At 33.3% G+C, this 21346-nt stretch overlaps 3 protein-coding genes across 4 annotated transcripts; all 3 read left to right on the forward strand.

Moving 5' to 3' along the window:
• The first annotated feature begins 1132 nt into the window (after positions 1–1132).
• LOC127809508 (non-specific lipid-transfer protein 1-like) lies at positions 1133–2045 on the forward strand. The gene is made up of 2 exons (XM_052348341.1): positions 1133–1567; positions 1857–2045. The coding sequence occupies exons 1-2, from the start codon at positions 1219–1221 to the stop codon at positions 1871–1873; spliced, it is 366 nt and encodes a 121-aa protein (XP_052204301.1). The 5' UTR covers positions 1133–1218; the 3' UTR covers positions 1874–2045.
• A 13374-nt stretch (positions 2046–15419) lies between these two features.
• LOC127809507 (putative lipid-transfer protein DIR1) lies at positions 15420–16367 on the forward strand. Its single transcript, XM_052348340.1, has 2 exons — positions 15420–15878; positions 16169–16367. Exons 1-2 carry the CDS (start codon positions 15527–15529, stop codon positions 16183–16185), a joined length of 369 nt encoding a protein of 122 aa, XP_052204300.1. The 5' UTR covers positions 15420–15526; the 3' UTR covers positions 16186–16367.
• A 1503-nt stretch (positions 16368–17870) lies between these two features.
• LOC127810128 (uncharacterized) lies at positions 17871–20649 on the forward strand. Of its 2 annotated transcripts, none has more exons than XM_052349401.1 (5): positions 17871–18300; positions 18379–18550; positions 18693–18777; positions 19094–19336; positions 20075–20649. In XM_052349401.1, the coding sequence occupies exons 2-5, from the start codon at positions 18395–18397 to the stop codon at positions 20359–20361; spliced, it is 771 nt and encodes a 256-aa protein (XP_052205361.1). In that variant the 5' UTR covers positions 17871–18300; positions 18379–18394; the 3' UTR covers positions 20362–20649. The 2 variants fall into 2 exon arrangements, with proteins under 2 accessions (XP_052205361.1, XP_052205359.1); XM_052349399.1 differs by having other exon boundaries at positions 17886–18300; positions 18393–18550; positions 20075–20644.
• Positions 20650–21346: the final 697 nt, after the last annotated feature.

Genomic DNA, 21346 nt, shown 5'->3' on the forward strand with positions numbered 1-21346 from the left:
ACTGATTTGAGCGTCGGAGTCCTCCCGGGAGATTAAAGGCCCCGCCTTTGCAGGTACTTGCTTCGAGGCAAATCTCAGTGATCGGTCCAATATCATCAGAATGTTTTAATGAATCATTTCCTTAATTGATTGAAGGAAAAGATAGACCTTTCTGTTAAGCTATTAAACCGTGTATGAGCATGATCCGTTAAAGTTACGGAGAGGATTCAGCACATAATAGCATTTTTTCAGCCTTACAATATCATTATATATTCATAGTTCTGTATGTGATTACGAGGATCTCTCTTTTTGAGTAAGAGTTGATTTGAGGCATTTTAAATTCGGAGGAGAGGTTTCTCCATGATTTATGTAGTGAAGAGAATTTTTCTTCTATATGAGTCTTCCTCCACATTGACTAACTAGTTTCCTTTGTTATAAGATTTGTTCAATTCTTCTTCTCATATCTTTGGCATCCCGAGCAGTGATATTAGGCTAATTTCACAAAGGCCCAAGTATGATTCCGGTTCGATACATTTCATAATTTCATGATATTCTTCTTTTGGGGGCGGGGGGTGGGGAATGATTTAAATCTTTTTGAATCGAAGCTGCCCATGGTTAATTGTGTTGGTTCTGTGGAGCAATCTGTCGTAACTGTCGATAGTTTCCTGTGGGACAGTTTCCTGCAACCTTAGGTCGCATGATGTTCCCATGAGAAGGGTTCAATCATCCAAGAGATTTTAAGGGAGACTCTGATCCCAAAGAGGTTCTTGAGTAGTTCTTCTCAAAACTCTCCTGTGGACGGTCTCTCGGAGAGGTGTTCGGTTTTTCAAGAAGTTCTCTTGAAGACCTCTCTTGTAGGGAAACTCTGGATTGTCCTCTTGTGCAACTCGTATACCTCTTTTTCTTCTCCTTCATTATGAAGGGGGCAAAAGCTGTACTCGTTGTCATTCTAAACTAGGTAATAGAATGTGGTGGAAGAAAGAAAAGTTAGAGATGGGAGTATCAAGAAGTATGATTACATGTAGAACCTGTTAACACCGCAAGCCTCCACGTACGTCTCCCCAACCACCCCACTAAGCCAAAAGAGGGAGCCACCGCCTCCCTCATCTTCACCCTTTTCACACTGCGTCTTCTAACTATATATAACAAGCCTTCCACTTCTAGCTCGACTCAGTGTGCTAGATAGCCAGACCACCACTGACTCCATCCAATTCAAGCCCCTTAATTACCAACCAATTAATGGCAGGCTCTACGATGAGAACCAGCTTCGCCGCTTTGATGGTTTTCCTGATGGCTTCGGAGCTTTGCTTCGACGTGGCCACGGCGGCCGGGGAGTGTGGGTACACGCCCATTGAGGAGGCGGCCGCCAGCTTGAGCCCCTGCTTGGACGCCGCAAGGAATCCCGGCGCCAAGGCTCCGCCGCCGTGCTGTGCCAAAGTTAATGCGTTGATTCGAACGGCGCCGAGATGCCTCTGCGCCGTTTTGCTGTCGCCAGCGGCGGAGGAAGCCGGCATCAATCCCGGGATTGCTATTTCCATTCCGAAGAGGTGTGGCATCAAGAACAGGCCCGTTGGGAAGAAGTGTGGAAGTAAGTAATCTCGCATCGCTATAGCCTACATGAGCTTAGTTTGGCCCATATATAAGCCCAATCAATGACCAACTTCATTTCAGACTTATTTTCAATTCATTATCGAGATTACAAGTCAATTAGTTGAGTTAGGCCAAGTATATAGACCCACTGCTCTAGTTAAACCAAACTGACCAAATCTCACATTGGTTTGATTTAAGTTACATTATGTTGAATTTTGTTCTAATTCGTTTATGTGTTTGAACATGAATATTTTTGGGCTAATCACTTGAATTGTGCTTGGATGCAGGGTATACCGTGCCGTGAGGAGGGGGACAAGCCAAGGCCTGAATTCTCCTTCTATGCTAATTAGTGTTAAATAAGACAGGTTATGTGTGGGCCATTTGTAGTCTTTCTATGGCCCAATTAAGCTTTTTGTAGTACCTTGTGCTATGGCTGAGTTATATGATAATGATAATAATATTATGAATTAGTTGGATTTCACCGATCATAATTGCCACTATCATGTCCAACAGAGCATCAAATATTATCGTGGGTACGATATGATGGTCATAAGTTTCTTTTAATGACAGTTGTCGAGTAATTAATTTTGATGTTACTTGTTAATGAATTAAATCCAATAATAATCCCACCACCTATCCTTTGAATTAAATCGATGTACAATACTGCTGATTAGTACCATTTAGTACAACTACTACAAGTTCATATGTCTTCATTGAAAGGGAACTCTCACCATGGTATTAGATTTTAGTACCGTGCATACCAACTTATTTGATGTAAGATTTGGTATTTTTTGTTATTTTTTTAAACTTGGGTCATTTAATAAAAAAATATTTTTAACTTCAATTTAATTTTTAAGGGACGTTAAATAAAATTTTTATTATTAAATAGTCCCTTTTCATTACTTCAAATAATCAATGAAGTTAAAAAAGAGTGGTATAAAATTTCATTTGGGCCTGCCTGTAATTTTAATTTAATATTTGAGACTTAATTTAAAATAATTTTATTTTGTGAAAATGTAAATAAGAACTTCAGAAGGATAGAGTTGGGTGAAAACCACGAAGGAACCGTCCGTGGTGACAGAATGACAATCAAAACTCATCCAATTCCCAAGATCAAGCCAACCCCAGCTGCTGTCTCCACCGTCCGATTGTTATCAACCAATCTCTTACACAAAATACGATGGGGCAAGCATCCACCCATCGTTGGATCAAAAGATGATCAAATTCACACAAAATTTAATGTGTTGGATGCACATTAGACAAAACTTGGAATCATCTCAATTCAATCCCATCAAAAGGAGATGGTCCCACTTTCGCAAGTGCAATTTTGTTCACCCGGAGGGCTAAAAAAATAACTCATTTATGTTTTTTTTTTTCCTTTAAATAGTGGCCCACTCTCTCTCATCAGTGTATCTCTCTCTTCCTTTCCACCTCATTTCCTTTCCTTTTCCGCCCACTCTCTCTCCATCTTCTCTGTCTCTATCTCTCTCCACCGTGTCTCCTCCACCTCCAATGTACGTCCCCTCCACCTCCGACATGTTGCTCACTTTCTGCCGTTGTTAGTCCTCACCAACAGAGGTGTCGGACCTCCAACAAGAACGTCTCTCTTCGCGCAATGCGTGATCAGGCCGACCGGCCATCCGATCCTCCATCTCTAGTCGTTCCTCCACCTCCGAATCGTTCTCTCTCTTTCTTAAAACTTTCTGGCCTCATTCTTTCTGAAGTTTCTGTTTCTCACCATGTCTTTTGATTTTTACTTTGATCGATTTTTCTCATCTTGAATTCATTTCACCTCTTTACTTGATTTGTATTTCATGTTAATTGTTTCTTTTTGCTATTGTATCTAATGGATGGCCAGTATTTGTACTTGATATGAAATAATCGTTATTGACATACACTTTTATATATGTATTGTTGGGTTTCTACATCCACAATGTCTGAAAATTGCACTCCAATTGAAATGGGCTTCTTAAATTTGATGTAAATTTTGCTTTAAGAAAAGTTAATGTCAATTTTGCATTTCTAGGTATATGTATGTTTATTTATTTATTTATTTTTAAAAAATATTGCTAAATAAAATGTTATTGTACTAGTATTGATACACAATTGCTGTTTTAAAAAAAAATTAAATTATTTTTAAACTAAAATAAATAAATCTCTCTATGGCTTAATTTTAATAATTATAATACAAAAACAAATATTAATTAAACAATCATTACGTGCTTCCAAGTAACATTGACAACCACAATAACACAAACCACAATAACACACTTCTTATCAAATGCATTTTTTATTAATATTACTTTTACAACACAATAGAATACAACACACTACAACAAAAACACCAAACATACCCTTAAGATTAATTTTCTTTTTAGTTTTAAAAGATAAATATATATAACTTTATTTATTTTCATTTTTTATTTTTCATTAAGAAGTCCAATATCCAAACATGTCAAAAGGGGGGTAAAATTAATAAACACTCATTGAATTTTAAAGTTATAATTATTTACTCACTGAACTTTAAATTGTAACTAGTTACTCACTAAATTTTACTCAACGTCAACTATCTGTCACTCGTTATAATTTCGTTAGCTATTATAAACGGAAAATGCTAACGGAATCTGATGTGGCTAATGGAATCTAACTTGACAAAAATAAATTTAACATACGCTCATTGAATTTTAAAAATGTAACTACTTACTCACTGAACTTTACTCAACGTCAACTATCCATCACCCTATTGTATCACCGTCTGATCTTGAAACACCCATTACATCACAGTCTAATCTTGAAACATATTAAAATATTTTTGTATGCATTTGAGATCACTTACTACTCAAAGCAAAAGTAAAAAACTAAACTAATGATTCAAATTAAAAAAGCTACTGATGCAGATCAAAAGTAAAAAAAATGTCTACTTAAATTTTTTTTATCTCCATTACGAACAACGAAATTCAACATATTCAATAACGAGACCAAGAGCCAAAAAGTGAAGGTATACCGATCATCGAATATGATCAATTTGGTCACTCACTAAAGGTATGTCGGTCACTGGATATTGTTATACCCACAATGATGTATTATATCAAATTAGCATAGATGTAATGAGTGAACTTGGTGACCACTATTTAGGATTGAGTTTTTGTTTTCTTAAGATGGTCATAGAGTCATATTGTTTGGAGTGGAAATTGCAAAAACTAACCATGTCTCAAAAAAAAAAAAAATCATTTTTAGCCATTTTTTTGAGAAAAAAAACGTTTTTAGCCACTCAAACAAATTAATTGCTAAAAACAGTCACTTTACCAGTTTTGACTCTATCAATTAATTTTGTAAGTCTGTCATTTTTTCTAAGTTTTAATTCAACCAGTTTTGATCATGTCACATTTCTAGTTAAGTATAGTTTTTGAAAAAAATGAAAAAAAAATGGCTATAGAGTGTAATTGGGTAAGTGTTTTGTTTGAGGCAATGATGGATTAAAGATTGTAGGTTTTTAGCATAGAAAAAATATAATTTTTGTAATCAGTTTTTGGCTTTTGGTCTCATTATTAAATACAATTTTTTTTGTGAATTTCGTTGTTCGTAATGGAGATAAAAAAAATCTAAACAAACATCTTTTTTACTTTTGGTTTGCATCAGTAGCTTTTTTAATTTGAATCATTAGTTTAGTTTTTTACTTTTGTTTTGAGAAGTAAGTGATCTCAAATGTATACAAAAATCTTTTAATATGTTTTAAAATTAGACGGTGATGTAACGGGTATTTCAAGATCAGACAGAAATGTAACGAGGTGATAGATGATTGACGTTGAGAAAAATTCAGTGAGTAAGTAGTTATATTTTTAAAATTCAATGAATATATGTTAAATTAATTTTTGCCACGTCAGATTCCGTTAACATTTTCTGTTTGTAATAGCTGATGAAGTTGATTGATGGATAATTGACGTTGAGTAAAGTTTAGTGAATAACTGATTATAATTTAAATTTAAATGAGTAAATAATCACAATTTTAAAGTTCAATGAGTGTTTATTAATTTTACCCGTCAAAAGGGTACATTTACAGTATACCATACGCCTATTTTAATGGCAATAATCAAGTGAATCAACTAAGCCCTAAGTCTAATCAATGTTTTCCTATCGATAAATAAATATAAATACATAAATACATGTGTAAACAATAACAAAAGAGCAACCAGTCGTAATCCATAACACTATGTATTCCATATATATGGAATATGCATAAAGCCTTCTAATGTTTTGTTTATAGCCAACATTAGACAGAATCTTGCCAATTGTATTGAAACAGATTTAGCATGTCACTGCAAGAAAAGGACGTTGCACATTACCAATGGCAATCAAAATGGAAACCCTAATTACAGTTGACTAGATGTTTGTTTTAAGGGTCACAAACTCTCTTTTTAGACAATTCTAAGCATACATTTTTGGTTAACAATAAAAAAATTTAGTTTTTGTAATTTTGATTCTCGTCACAATGGGCACCCTCAAGCATCAATCAAATACTTGATGATCCAGAGACTTGTTTCACTTGGTTTATTTGTTATCAATCCTTGGCCTTTAAACCCTTTCCCCCCACCCCAAACCCCCGATGAAAGCATGGAAGACCAAAATAGCCACCAACTTATTTCACAGGAAGTCTAGAGCTAACATGTCATGATCCAATGGCTTGTTTCAAGCAATCTAGAGGGGATGCCGCTGGTAGAAGGGATGTCGACTGACAGCGCTGGAGGTGGAGTCGGCGCAATCATTGTCATCGATCAAGTTCTTACGTTGAAGAGAGAGAGAGAGAACGACTCTGAGGTGGAGGATCAGACGACCGGTCATGCATTACGCGAAAAGAGACGTCGTTATTGAAAGTCCGATGCTTCTGCTAGTGAGGACCGACAATAGAAGGAGATGGGTGACATGTCAAAGGTAGGGGGGATGCACATTGGAGATGGAAGAGACACGATAAAGAGAGAGAAAGATGGTGAAAAGAGAGAGAATGGGTGGGATAAGAAAGGAAAGAAAAGAAGGTGGAGAGAGACACTGAAAAGAGAGTGGCTAAATATTTAAAAAAATAAGAAAAAAATATAAATAAATTATTTTTTTAATCCCATTAACAGGGTTACATTCACCCCATTAAAGGGGTGAACAAAATCGCACTCCACTTTAGCCATCAAATCCTTCCTTCCTTCCAATGAGTCCCACTCTTGTCCCCAACCAGCATGCCAATTCTATGGCAACGGGACACCCCCCCCCCCCCCCCCCCCCCCCGCGGCGTTCTTGAGAACCTCCAAACTTTTCCTTTTAATTTTTATTTTCAAATAAATATACAAATTATATTTTTTTAATGAATTACATGACTTAATTGATAATAAATTCTTAAAATCATGTACTCCAAATACTAATCTAAATATAACAATAATATATTAAACCTTAATCCCTATTAGGAGAGTGATTATAAGAATTTTGGGTGATCAACCATTTTTATATACAATTATATTTTTTATATTAAAACTTGTTACTTCTTGCCCACACATATTATCTGGAGCGGATGTAGGGGGACTCCTCGGGCTAGGCTATATTAATATTTAGTTGGGGCTATGGACTTTTACATATATACATATATCTATATATAATAAATATATATATTGTTTACCTGGGGCTGGCACGGCCCCTACATCCGCCTCTGCATATTATATGTGAGTATTTATTCATACATAATAATAATATGTGTAAGTAATTAAATTAGATAAAATCACTATGTTATCCACATTTATTATGTGTGGGTAAATTGATATATCCACACTTATTTTGACAAAAAAAGTTTCTTCCACTTTTAAAAAGGTTGGTGGAATATTTTTCAATAAAATTTTAGCTGATGTGATATTTTTTTTATTATATTATCTACATATATTAATAAATGTTACGTATGTGTGAGTAATTATTTATAAACTTACTCACATATAATTACAAATGTTATATATAAATGTGGGTATCCACGTATTAGCTGATGTGGCATTTTTTTGGATTATACTAGCCACATATTAATAAATGTTACGCATTTGTGGGTAATTATTTATAAATTTACCCACACATAATTACAAATGTTATACACGTGGGTATCCACGTATCTATGAATTTATACTTAAATTACAAAATTACGTCATTTTAATTTTTATAATTTAAAATAATTTATTTATTTATATTTTATTTATAAATAAAAATAATAAACCTAAAACTAAATCCCTACACTAAAATTAAATTTCTACCAGGTTTCTAATTTTTAAAATCCCTCTTTTGCTTATTAGCTCATTTCTAAAATCTCTAAAATTAAATCTTAACAAATACACAGTACCATTAAACTCATAAAAAATTCCTATAAGAACAGAGACAAAGTTGTGAAGTTCTGGACCTTTTTCCGTCATTTGCAACATTTCTTGTACCAATTAATTTTTTAGTCTATCTCAGTCTCTTTTTAACCTTGTTTATATGATCTCATCTCATCTCTTATCTTCTTTCTCTTTTCTTTAATTTTTTTTTGTATTTAGGGTTATATTTACAATTTTTTTCTTATTGAATTTATTTTCGTTAATTCTAACCAAAAAAAAATTATTAAGATTTAACTAACACTATTATAAATAATTTCTAATATAATTATTAAGTTATTATAATTAAGTATTAATTATTTATTCATAATACAATATATTAAAAATTATGAACATATTAAAAAGAATACAATATATCAAACTAATTTATTATAATTATTAGATTTATTATATAATTAAATTTTTAAATAAATATTAATTTAATACAATAATTTAAATTATTTTATTATCAAATTTTAGATGATTATCATAAATTATAATTTAAATTATTTAATAATTATCATAATTTAAATTATTTTATTAGTTATCATAATATTAAATTATTTCATTTTTATTAATTAAATAATTATTAATATTATTTTTATAAATTATTTTATTTTTTATTTAATAGCTAAATATTTCAAAAAAAAAAAAAAACTAAAATGTTGGTCGGAGAAGTCCGACTCTTTCTACAAATCCTTAAGTCACACATTGCTCTAAATCTCCTCTCACTGTTAACTCCTAGCCTTTTCCAGCCCAATGCCTCCATCGCCGTCACCTCCAACTGTGACCTCCTCATTGCCTCTGTGCTCGTCGCCTCTAGAGCACACTTACTAGTGGTCGTCCTTATCGCCTCATTTTTTCTGATTGGGGGTTTCAATTGAAATTCGATATTATATATCAGGGGCAGATTTAAATGTAAGCTATCCTAGGCTGAAGTCCTCGCAGCCCACAATAAAAATTAAAATTTTAAGGTAAAAGTCCAGTTCAAATCCAGTTCAACCCACCCTCAATCCAACCCAACCCAACCCACCCCAGCCCAACCCAGCTCACCCTAAAATGCTGGATCCACCCCTGAATTATTATATACATGTGTATTTGCATGTTGATTGGTGATTTAAGTTGTTGATTTCAGATTCCACGAGCGCATATCAAGTTCTTTGCTATGTCCAACTTGCCTAAACATGATCTCAAGTAGGTAGGTCGCCGGTTCTTTTACCATTTTCAGTTCGATTGTAGTTCCCTGCTTGGTTTGCTGAGAGAAAGGGTGGAATATGCGGAAAATAGAGATATTCTGATTCATTTTAACAGCCTAGCTTTGATGTTCTTAAATTACTTCCAATTTATCTTCAACCGGAAATAGTTAGGGTTTTATTCCTTGTTCGTTTAACTAATTCTTCTACGCTGCATTTGTCTCACGGAAATATTACTTTGCAGTAACATTGCCCCTCCGTCCCAAACCAACCAATAGTTTGCTAATTCTGTTCTCATTTTTTTGAACCAAATCAAGAAGAATATAGGTTCTCCCTCTCCTTTCTTTGGGTTCTGTTACCTTCTCTGTCATTTCTGCCCCCCATACAATCATTGGAATCAAAATGTATGGTATGGACCCATGACTCCCCAGCAGGGCAACGATGCACATTCTAGAGTTGCTTCTTTAAAATTTTATGAGCCAAACACACACACACACACTCACACGCACATATACATATATGGAATGTGGCTTAATTGGATGATTCCAAATGGGGTCAGAGGGTACAATCTATTTAATTGAATAAGTTTTATGTAACTGATTCTGATATCATCATATTGGCTGTAAAATTTCTTCCAGTTGTTCCCGTTTTCTTTTATCATACAATATTATTCAAAATTTTGAGCCCTTATTGAGTCATTTCTTCTACTTTGTTCTTGTTTTTTGACTTCTCATTACTGATTTTTACTTCAATGTTAAAGTTTTCAATTTAATTTTCATGCTTTTTTTAGGGTTTTTCTTTTTTGTTTTTTTTTGGGGGGTGGGTGGGGGGGAAGGGGGCTAGGTTTGGGCTAGGTTTTCCTTTTTTTGTGATTTTTGAGGTGGCCTACTATAGGCATTTATTGCTTGAGAAGTAGGAGAGTGGCATTATCTACCAAAGCGTACATTTTATAAAAAATTCACTGATTATATGCACGCTTCATCTTGTATTTGATTACTTACATGCAATCAGCTGCATCTGTGAATGGAGTTTGATTTCTTTTGTTGTTTGAACAATTTTCATCCTGTCTAGGGATGTAAATGGGTCCCCGATTAAACCCATTTACATACTTGGTTCAATAGATTTTCTATTCAAGCTCATGCATATATCCCCCAATTATGAATTTTTGCACTTGTTTTAATTTTAAATGGATTTAATTGGGACCCATTTACATCTCCAATCATGACTAATCTTTTCTGTTTTTCTTATTTACAAGGAAGGTTTGGATACATTACTTGTTGTAAGCACGCTAATGTCCTTTTTACTTTTCTTGTTCTTGAAATTCATCTTATAGAAGTTGTAACAGATTGTTTTAACATGTTAATTGATGGTGTACAGAAGAAAAAGCATACACCTAAGTCAAGTGAGGCTGAACTCTAAATGGTAGGAGTTCGTTTTTGCCCTCTTTAACTGTGAGAAATCCATTTTATGTTTTAAAGTTAACTAATAACAACAATACAGGTAGTTCTGTATTACAAGAATCTCCATCAACTCAATGGTTTACTTATTTGAAGTCTGCAAAGAAGGTAACCCTGTTTAAGCTTCTTGCTGTTGTTGTTCCCTATTTTTTTTTCTTTGTATTTATTCAATTGAAGTTCTTGGTAGAGCCATGGTACTGTCGTAAGATCTCAAGTAGTTCACTCTTCTTCCGAGTCAAAATTAAAGGTTCTTTGAAATTCTGATGCTGAAAAAAAAATGAAGCAATAGGTCCGGCTTTAAACCTTTCCTAAAACATAATATATTACATTTTTTTAGTTGAAAAAAAAGATGAAACAACAGATGCTGCAACATAATATGTTTCCTCCACCATGAAAAGACTGTTTTCTTTTTAATTGATTATGAATATGCTATATTTTTTTTACAAGAACAAATGATGTAGCTGAGACGAGATAACTCTTCAAATAAAATGACTGATAAGGATATCTTAAAGAAAGTCTTTTGACAATAATTTGTCCATTTGTTTAGTTGGGGGTGATTTCCTAATACTTTCAAGGCAACATGCACTAGTGAGGAATCTAGTCGCCTAACTTACAATCAATTAATTGAAGATTTGTACCAATACAAGTCTCTTTTTTCAAGGGCTCCAAGATGACGTAAACATGCTGCGACAAGTATTAATTGAGAAAAATATTATGTTTCCTCTATCTATTCCACATGTACCATCAGATCATAATTCAGAGCGATCCTGCCTCGACTCATCCAACTCCAGCCCTTCCCTCCATTTTGCTGAATAGGAGTTTGGCGACGACATTTAATAATTTGTTTTATACTTTTTTTCCATATATGTTTGAACTTTTTAGATGACTTTATGATTATATGCTTATTTTGTGACTTTATTATTTTTTAGATGCGTATATGTTTGAACTATATTGTAATAGATGTTGTAACAATTGAAATTTTAAATATAAAATTTTAGTTTTGCTCACATATAATATGTTTTTTAGTCACACATGAAAATTATTCTCTCATATGAAAATTATTTTTTATATTATTGTTCACACATAATATATTTGTTATCTACATTATATTATTTTACCCACTCATATTCAAAAAAAAAATTATATTATTACCCACACATAATTTGAACTTTACCTACACATAAATAAATACACGTGTCATACCATATCATCATCTAATTAAAATCACGTCATCAGCCACATTACAATTACAACTTCATGACATAAAAATACTTATACAGACAAAAATATTTACTTACACATATATATGGATAATATATTAAGCTTTATCCACACATATTGACATTTGCATTATGTGCGAGAAAAAATTATAGTTGACACATAAAGAAATTTGTACTCACATTTATGTGTATGGGTAAATCTCTCAAATTTTTGTAGTGTTAATTTTTTAGAGGTTTGTCAGTCTTCTTAGGTAATTCATTAAGTTATGACCTTTCAATTAATATAACGAATAAGGTAACGAATATGGGCTTTATGAATGGAGTATAATTTCTAAATTAGAGTTATGGAGAATCATTAGCTTTTCTAGATTTTTCCTTTTTCGCTTGTCTTCTCATTGAGATTTTCTTTTCGTTTTTCATTATAAAATATTCGTAATTTAGTGACAGGAGAATCCGTCGCTAAAATAAGAAAATCCATGGTTAAAAAATTTAGTGATAGAAAAATTTCGTTACTAAAATTGGCGTCGCTAAAATTTAATCACAAATTTTAGTGATGAGTATTTAGTGATGGAATCAGCGACAAGTATAACCCTGTCACTAATTCAAATCAGCAATGGGTATAACTTGTTGTTAAATAAAAAAAATAAAAAAAAATATTTATTTTTTTATAAAAATAAATAAATTTAAACATAAATTAAAAAATAAATTATTTAAAATATCTATAAATAAAAGAAATATATTATTTATTTTTAATATATTAATGAATAATATTTTTTATTAAATAAATTAGTTTATTAAAAAATAAAATTTTTAAACGTAAATAATTAATATATATTAAAAATATAAATTATATAAATAAAATTTATGATAATTAACAATTTTTACAAATAAATTGTATATTGATTTTATTTTTTATGTATAATTAATATTTTATTAAAAACAATTGACATAATAATTTTTTATTTCTAATTTTTTTATCTTGTTTAAATAATTAATAATATAAACACAATACACAATGATATATACATAATATGCAACTATATAAATGTATGATAAATAATAATTTATATGCAATAAATATGAATAACATGGATATTTTTTATCTAAAAATATTCAAAAAAGTATTTAAAAGTTAAAATAACAAAATACTAAAAATATAATGCACAAAAAAAAAAGAAAATACCTTATAAATTTTGATGATGCTTCTATCTACTAAACGAAGACTCTACAAAAAAAAAATTAAATAAAATTTTTAAAATGATGTTGATAGTGCATAGGGGAAGGAGAGGGAGAAGAGAAATGAGAGTGTATGGGGGAGGGGGGAGAAGGGGGGATTTATAGGGGGAATTTAAAGGCTTGGAAGGTGAGAGGAGGGGAGGGGGGGAGGGAGTGTGATTTTGTTCACCCCTTTAACGGGGGTGACCATCACCCTCACAATTTCTGTGAGGGTGAAAAAGTAATGGAACGATAAATACTGTTCCGTTGCTTTTTCACCCTTACAGAAATTATTTATCGTTTCGTTGCTTTTTCACCTTCACAGAAATTGTGAGGGTGATGGTCACCCCCGTTTTTGAGGGTGAACAAAATTGCACTCGGAAGGAAAGGGTGGGGAAATTCAAAAGGGGAAGGGGGTGCGGTTGCTAAATGTCGTTTGTTTAACGATGCGTTGCCCGTTGCCATTTAATGCTCGTCGTTAAAGGCTTTAGCCACAAACAAGTGTTCGTTGTTAAATTTGAATTTAAATTTTAAAATTTCTTAAATTTAATTTAATTTTAAAATTATTTAACGACAAAATATTTTGTTGTTAATTATTTTTTTTAATTATTTAGTTATGAGAATATTTTGTCGTTAAATAATTTTAATTTTAATTTAATTTTTTAAAAATTATTTAGGGACGAGAATATTCTAGTTGCTAAATAATTTTAATTTTTTATAATTATTTAGTGACGGAATATTCTGTTGACATAATATTTCATGGTTAAATAATTTTAATTTTAATTTATTTTTTTAATTATTTAGTGACAATAATATTCTGTTGCTAAATAAATTTAATTTTATTTAATTTTCTTGATTGTTTAGTGACAAAATATTCAATCGCTAAATAATTTTAATTTAATTTTTTTATTTATTTAGTGATGATAATATTTCATCGCTAGATAATTTAATTTATTTTTTTTAATTATTTAGCCACGAATTATTCTGTAGCTAAATTTAAAAATTTAATAAAAATATTAAAAATTATTTAGTGACGGAATATTTCGTTGCTAAATTTAAAAAAAATTAGCGACGAAAAATTTTTATCACTAAATCTATCACTAAAATGTGTTTTTTTGTAGTGAAATTCTATCTCTTTCCTTTTCTTTGTTGACTATTTGCATTATCTAGATTTGTCTATTCATTTGTCCGTACAAATAAGTCTAAGAACAATGTTGGTTGATTTAAGGTAAGAGAATCTTACAAAGGTACCGATCTTATTCCTTTAAGCATTGCAATGACCGCCATGCCTATATGTAAATCTTGAATTTCTAACCTAACATTTTTAAAACGGTCTACATATAACTAAATTCTTTATTTTCTTTGTAAATACTGAGGAAGTATGTGGCAAATCTTTTTTTTTTTTTATAGTAATTAATGATGAATATTTTAATGAATCCTCTCCTTAATTGGTTGAAGGAAAAGATAACCTCTTTGTTAAGCTATTGAACCGTGTATGAACATGATCTGTTAAAATTAAAGAGAAGGTTCAGTACATAATAGCATCTTCTCAGTCGATAGTCTCATTTTTTGAGTAAGAGTTGATTTGAGGCATTTTAAACTTGGGGGAAGAGGTTTATCCATGATTTATGTAGTGAAGAGAATTTTTCTTCTATATGGGTCTTCCTCCACACTTACTAGTTTCCTTTGTTCCAAGATTTGTTCAATTATTCTTCTCATATCTTTGGTATCCCGAGCAGTGATATTAGACTAAATAAGGCCCAAGTGTGATTCCGGTTCCGATACTTATCATAATTTCAGGATATTCTTCTTTCGGGAGGGGTGGGGGGTGGGGAATGACTTAAATCTTTCTGAATCGAAGCTGCCCGTGGTTAATTGTACATGTTGGTTCTGTGGAGCAATCTCTCGTAACTGTCGATAGTTTCCTATGGGACAGTTTCTCGAAACCTTACGTCGCATGATGTGATCCCATGAGAAGGGTTCAGTCTTCCAAGAGATTTTAAGGGAGACTTTTTTCAGAGAGGTTCTTGAGTAGTTTTTCGCAGAACTCTCCTGTAGACGGTCTCCTGAAGAGGTGTTCGATCTTTCAAGAAGTTCTCTCGAAGAAGTCTCTTGTAGAGAAATTCTCGGTTGTCCTCTTGTGCAACTCAAATTTTAGACGTATACCTCTTTTTCTTCTCCTTCATTATGAAGGGGGCAAAAGCTGTACTCGTTGTCATTCTAAACTAGGTAATAGAATGTGGTGGAAGAAAGAAAAGTTAGAGATGGGAGTATCAAGAAGTATGATTACATGTAGAACCTGTTAACACCGCAAGCCTCCACGTACGTCTCCCCAACCACTCCACTAAGCCAAAAGAGGGAGCCACCCTCCTCATCCTCACCCTTTTCACAGTCCATCTTCTAACTATATATAACAAGCCTTCCACTTCTAGCTCGACTCAGTGTGCTAGCTAGCCAGACCACCACTGACTGAATCCAATCCAAGCCCCTTAATTACCAACCATTTAATGGAAGGCTCTACTACGATGAGAACCAGCTTCGCCGCTTTGATGGTTTTCCTGTTGGCTTCGGAGCTTTGCTTCGACGTGGCCACGGCGGCCGGAGAGTGTGGGTACACGCCCATTGAGGAGGCGGCTGCAAGCTTGCGCCCCTGCTTGGAGGCCGCAAGGAATCCTGGCGCCAAGGCTCCGCCGCCGTGCTGTGCCAAAGTTAATGCGTTGATTCGAACGTCGCCGAGATGCCTGTGCGCCGTTCTGCTGTCGCCACTGGCGAAGGAATTCGGTGTCAATCCCGGGATTGCTATTTCCATTCCGAAGAGGTGTTGCATCGGGAACAGGCCCGTTGGGAAGAAGTGTGGAAGTAAGTAATCTTACCTCGCTATAGCCTACATGGGCTTAGCTTGGCCCATATAAAAGCCCAATCAATGACCAATTTCATTTCAGACTTGTTTTCAATTCATTATCGAGATTACAAGTCAATTAGTTGAGTTAGGCCGAGTATATGGACCCACTGCTTTAGTTAAACCAAACTGACCAAATCTCACATTGGTTTGATTTAAGTTACATTATGTTGAATATTGTCCTAATTCGTTTATGTGTTTTTACACGGAATACTTTTGGGCTAATCACTTGAGTTGTGTCTGGATGCAGGGTATACCGTGCCATGAGGAGGGGGGCAAGCCAAGGCATGATTTCTCCTTCTATGCTAGTTAGAGTTAAATAAGACAGGTTATGTATGGGCCATTTGTAGCCTTTCTATGGCCCAATTAAGCTTTTTGTAGCAGCTTGTGCTATGGCTGAGTTATATGATGATTATGATAATAATATTATGAATTAGTTGGATTTCACAGATCATAATTGCCACTACCATGTCCAACAGTGCATCAAATATTATCGTTGGTACGATATGATGATCATATGTTTCTTTTAATGACACTTGTCGAGCAATTAGTTTTGACGTTACTTGTTAATGAATTAAATCCAATAATAACCCCACTACTATCCCTTGAGTTAAATCGATGTACAATACTGCTGATTAGTACCATGTAGTACAACTACTACAAGTTGAAAAATTATTTTTAACTTCAATTTAATTTTTAAGGGACGTTTAATAAATTTTTTATTATTAAATAGTCCCTTTTCATTACTTCAAATAATCAATGAAGTTAAAAAAGAGTGGAATAAAATTTCATTTGGGCCTACCTGTAATTTTAATTTAATATTTGAGACTTAATTTAAAATAATTTTATTTTGTGAAAATGTAAGCAAGAACTTCAAAGGGATAGAGTTGGGTGAAAACCACGAAGGAACCGTCCGTGGTGACAGAATGACAATCAAAACTCATCCAATTCCCAAGATCAAGCCAACCCAAGTTGCTGTCTCCACCGTCCGATTGTAATCAACCAATCTCTTACACAAAATACGATGGGGCAAGCATCCATCCACCGTTGGATCAAAAGATGATCAAATTCACACAAAATTTAATGTGTTGGATACACATTAGACAAAACTTGGAATCATTTCAATTCAATCCCATCAAAAGGAGATGGTCCCACTTTCGCCATCAAATCCTTCCTTCCAATGGGTCCCACTCTTGTCCCCAGCCAGCATGCCAAGTCTATGGCATCGAGACCCCCCCACCCTCCTGGGAACCCTTCAAACTTTTCCTTTTAATTTTTATTTTCAAATAAACATACAAATTATAATTTTTTTTAATAAATTACATGGCTTAATTCATAATAAAGTCTTAAAATTATGTAGTCCAAACACTAATCTAAATATAATGCATTGGAGATTCTAAACTTGACTATGAATTGCTTTAATTATAATTTATAACCATAATATATTAAACCTTAATCCTATTTAATAGAAGAGTGGTTAAGAATTTTGGGTGGTCAGCTATTTTTATATAAAATTATATCTTTTATATTAAAACTTGTTACTTCTTGCCCATTCCCATTTTCCTAAAACTATAATCTATTAAAATCTGTTTATATAATCAAATCAAATCAATTTAATAGTATATTATGCTATCTTCACACTGCATGCAACACTTCCATATTTATACAAACAAAATGGTATATAAGGTTTTGCGTATAGAAGAATCAAATTTCTTTTAGAGTGGTGTGATATATGATATGACCCTACAATGAGTGAGAAAGAGAGGGAAAGTTGGCACACCAAAACCCAGAAAAGAGAAACAGTTTGGGGAGAGAGAGAGAGAGAGGGTGGGGGGCAACCAAATCAGAAGGAAAATGGAAAAGGAAAAGGGAAAAGCTGAAATTTGAATTCCATCTCTCTCTCTCTCTCTCTGTGAAGCATGCCCTTCTTCTTATTACACACCAACACCATTGCCTTTACATGCAAACCACAGCATAGCACAACCACTGCAATTATTTAGTTCCCCACCCAATATCCCAACAACTTAATGCAAATCATATAAAAAGTGACCCCATTTTCAGAATCCCGAGAAACAAACACCCTTTCCTTTTCTTTTCTTTTCTTTTCTTTTCCCTCCCCCTCCCCCTCCCCCCTCTCTTTCCTGCCGTTGACTGACTATACTGCTTCTTCTTCTTCTTCTAAAACCATCTGTTCGTTTTCCTCACTTTCTCACCCTTTTTCTTTCCTTATATACCACCCAATCTCTCTCTCTCTCTTCCCGTTCATTCATCGCCAAATCAACCAAATGGGCGACCTTCAGTCCATTGCTTACAGCAGCAGCCTAGGCTGGGATCTTCACAATCTTGGAGCTTTCAACGCTGACAACAACATCATGTCTCATTGTAATTAAACTTTCCCTTGTTTTGTCTCTCTGCTCATCATTATTTTCCTTCAAAATTTATACTTTCTTACCAATTAAGCCTGGCCTTTGTAGACATGGAAAACACTCCGCCATTTTCATCTCCCTTGGATTCTGATTTCTCCACTGGTTATCTCCAAGATGCACTGTTTGAATTCGGCGATCGATCTAAACGACGTCGCTTGATGCTGTTCGCCGACAGCCAATTCAAAGAAACAAACGAACCTCTCAAGGTTCGTACGTAAACCAACTCATATCCATCCATTTCTGTGAAACTTACATATATATATCTATATATGTATCTGTGTGTATATATATATAATTGTACTGTAATTCATAGATGAGAAGCTGATGAATTTTAAGTCTATTATGCAGAGCTACTGGGACTCGAGCCAGACAGAGAATTGTTCAGAGAATTTTAGTTATCTGAGCCAGATAACTAGCTTCAATGGAGTTTCAGGTGAACATATATATATATACACATATATAGAAAATCACACTGTACATACATATATATATATGTACATATTCATTTTTCCTGCAATCTTTACTTAATATCATGTAGTTCTAATATCCGAATTATTATGGCTGTACCCCACAAGATATGCTGCCATTTTGACCAGGCTGTACCCCACAATATTTGAATTGTGGCTTCAACGAAATCTGAAGAGAGAGAGAGAGAGAGAGAGAGAGAGAGAGAGAGAGAGAGAGAGGGGTTAATTAATTAATTTGCGATTGCTTTGCATGAACTTAGTTAATTAATGTGATGGTTTTAGGTGAAGCATTAATGTACGGATCAATGAGCAGAATGAGTGGGGATGGAAGTGTTTTCACAATCACCGAGAAGAAAACGGCAGAAGGAGAAGAAGAAGAAGAAGAACAAGAAATATCAGCAGCTTCAGATCAAGCTCTTCATTCATCTGCATCTTCTCATCACAAGCCCTTGCTGAATACCAGCTCCAGCTCCTTCCCTCTCAAACAAACCCTATCTTCATTAGACCCCATTTCTACCTCACCTGGTATCTCTCTCTCTCTCTCTCTCGCTCCTCTCTCTGCATAGTTACATGTATATTACATATCAAAATAATGAAAAGTCAAATTTCATGACAATTTTGAATATAAATTCTTGTGTAACTTACCGTAGTAATAAATACTATGTTTTCACGAGAGTGTAGGTGGTTCATAATAACTTATTACAGTAATGCTACTCATTAGATGAATAACAGTAACGTGGTACTCTATGTGAAAGTTTTTGTCCAAAGAAGAAGAAGATGAATGTGCCTAATTTTTTTTTTTATATTTTTAAATTAATATATAATATCAATTAAATACTTTTACATGACCTATCATATTATTATTACTATGAATAGCATTACTCGTAGTGTAGATAATATCACTTCAAAAGGAATTGCTATTTCTAGAAATAGATAACTAAAGACAAAAATAATAAATGTTATTAAATATAATATTATGTACTTTAATATTTTTTGTAATATATTTAATTATTAACTCCATATATATATATAATATTGTTGTGAGATATAATATAATTATTATACTTTTAACAACAGTTTATTATTGGTCACAAAATATTTATACACTATGGAAAAAATTATTTATTATTAGAGATAATTATTAAGTTTTTCCCTAATAATTATATATTTAGCTTTAAAAGACAATTTTTGTTTTGATTCATCAGAAGCGGAGTGAATTAGTTTTTGTTATTGATTTGTTTTGGGTGTGGTTTGTATGTACAGATGGGGATGGGGAGAAGAGAAAGCAGAAGGTGGCGAAGAAGAGGGTGGCGTACCCATTTGCAGTGGTGAAGCCCGGAGGCTGGGACGGCGACGTGACGCTGAACGACATCAACAACCGCATCCTCATGCCGCCGACGAGGCCTGTCAGGCACCCCGTTGGCGACTACGCTTGCCGGCCGCTCGTTTCTCCGGACGGGCCCGGCTTGTCCGGCAAAGCTGTGGTGGCCTTCACCAGAATTCACACCCAAGGCAGAGGCACCATCACAATAATCAGAACCAAAGGTTAATTAATTAAAGAAGAAGACGATGAAGAAACAGAAGAATTAAGAAAAACGGAAAAAGTTGTATTTAGGAAGAAGAATTAATGTTTAATTTCTTGGCCGATCATGATCATTAATTAAGTCCTCTGCTTGTTTGAATTGTATAGGAGACAGATATATATATATATATATAATATATGAGTGTAAGTTGATTCACCTCTACCTCTACCTCTACCTCTACTGTTCTCAACATTTATATGTAGATTTTATATTCACAAGGGTTTTCTGTTGTATTCATACATGTACAAATTAATTTAATATTGGATAATTCCCTCAAACAAGAAGACTTGAGGTTCATTACACCTCATAATCTTAAAACCCTCATAAGGATTAGTTTAAATTTTTGAGGGGTTAATTTGATACTTAATTTGCTCATTAGGTTATGTGGTGGAATCTTTGTAGCCCTCTACGTGCTCTTTGTAGTTGTTATGGGATTTTATCTGATTCATATAAACAAAATAGTTTATATATATGGACTATCGGGTCATATATATTTTGGGTTAGATATTATATAAAATAATTATTGATGTGTAAATGAATAAATACAAAACAAATTACTTTACTTGAATGATTTTATTGATATAAATAATTTTATTTTATAACAATTATTATGGGTAGAGAGATAGAACAGAACACTGAACATATGTATGTCAGTAGCTGGGAACTAGCTAGGAAGAAGTGCCAGGCGTAGGTCAAAGGGACAAGACACAACCCCACCAGTAGAAGTGGAAAATAATGTACCATAACTCTGCTCAGACTTGGTTTTAAGTATGGAATCTCTCCACAAAGACTTGGCCTTCTGTGCCAAACATTACATACCCAATTCCATAAATATTAAAATTATGAATGAATTTAAATTAATTTTTTTTTTATGAAATTCAAACTGACTCTCAAGATATGATATATGAACACCCTTATATATACACTTGGTTGTAGTATATTTAATATTTCT

Source organism: Diospyros lotus, chromosome 9 (assembly GCF_014633365.1).
Source record: "Diospyros lotus cultivar Yz01 chromosome 9, ASM1463336v1, whole genome shotgun sequence".
Classification (NCBI taxonomy): Eukaryota; Viridiplantae; Streptophyta; class Magnoliopsida; order Ericales; family Ebenaceae; genus Diospyros; species Diospyros lotus.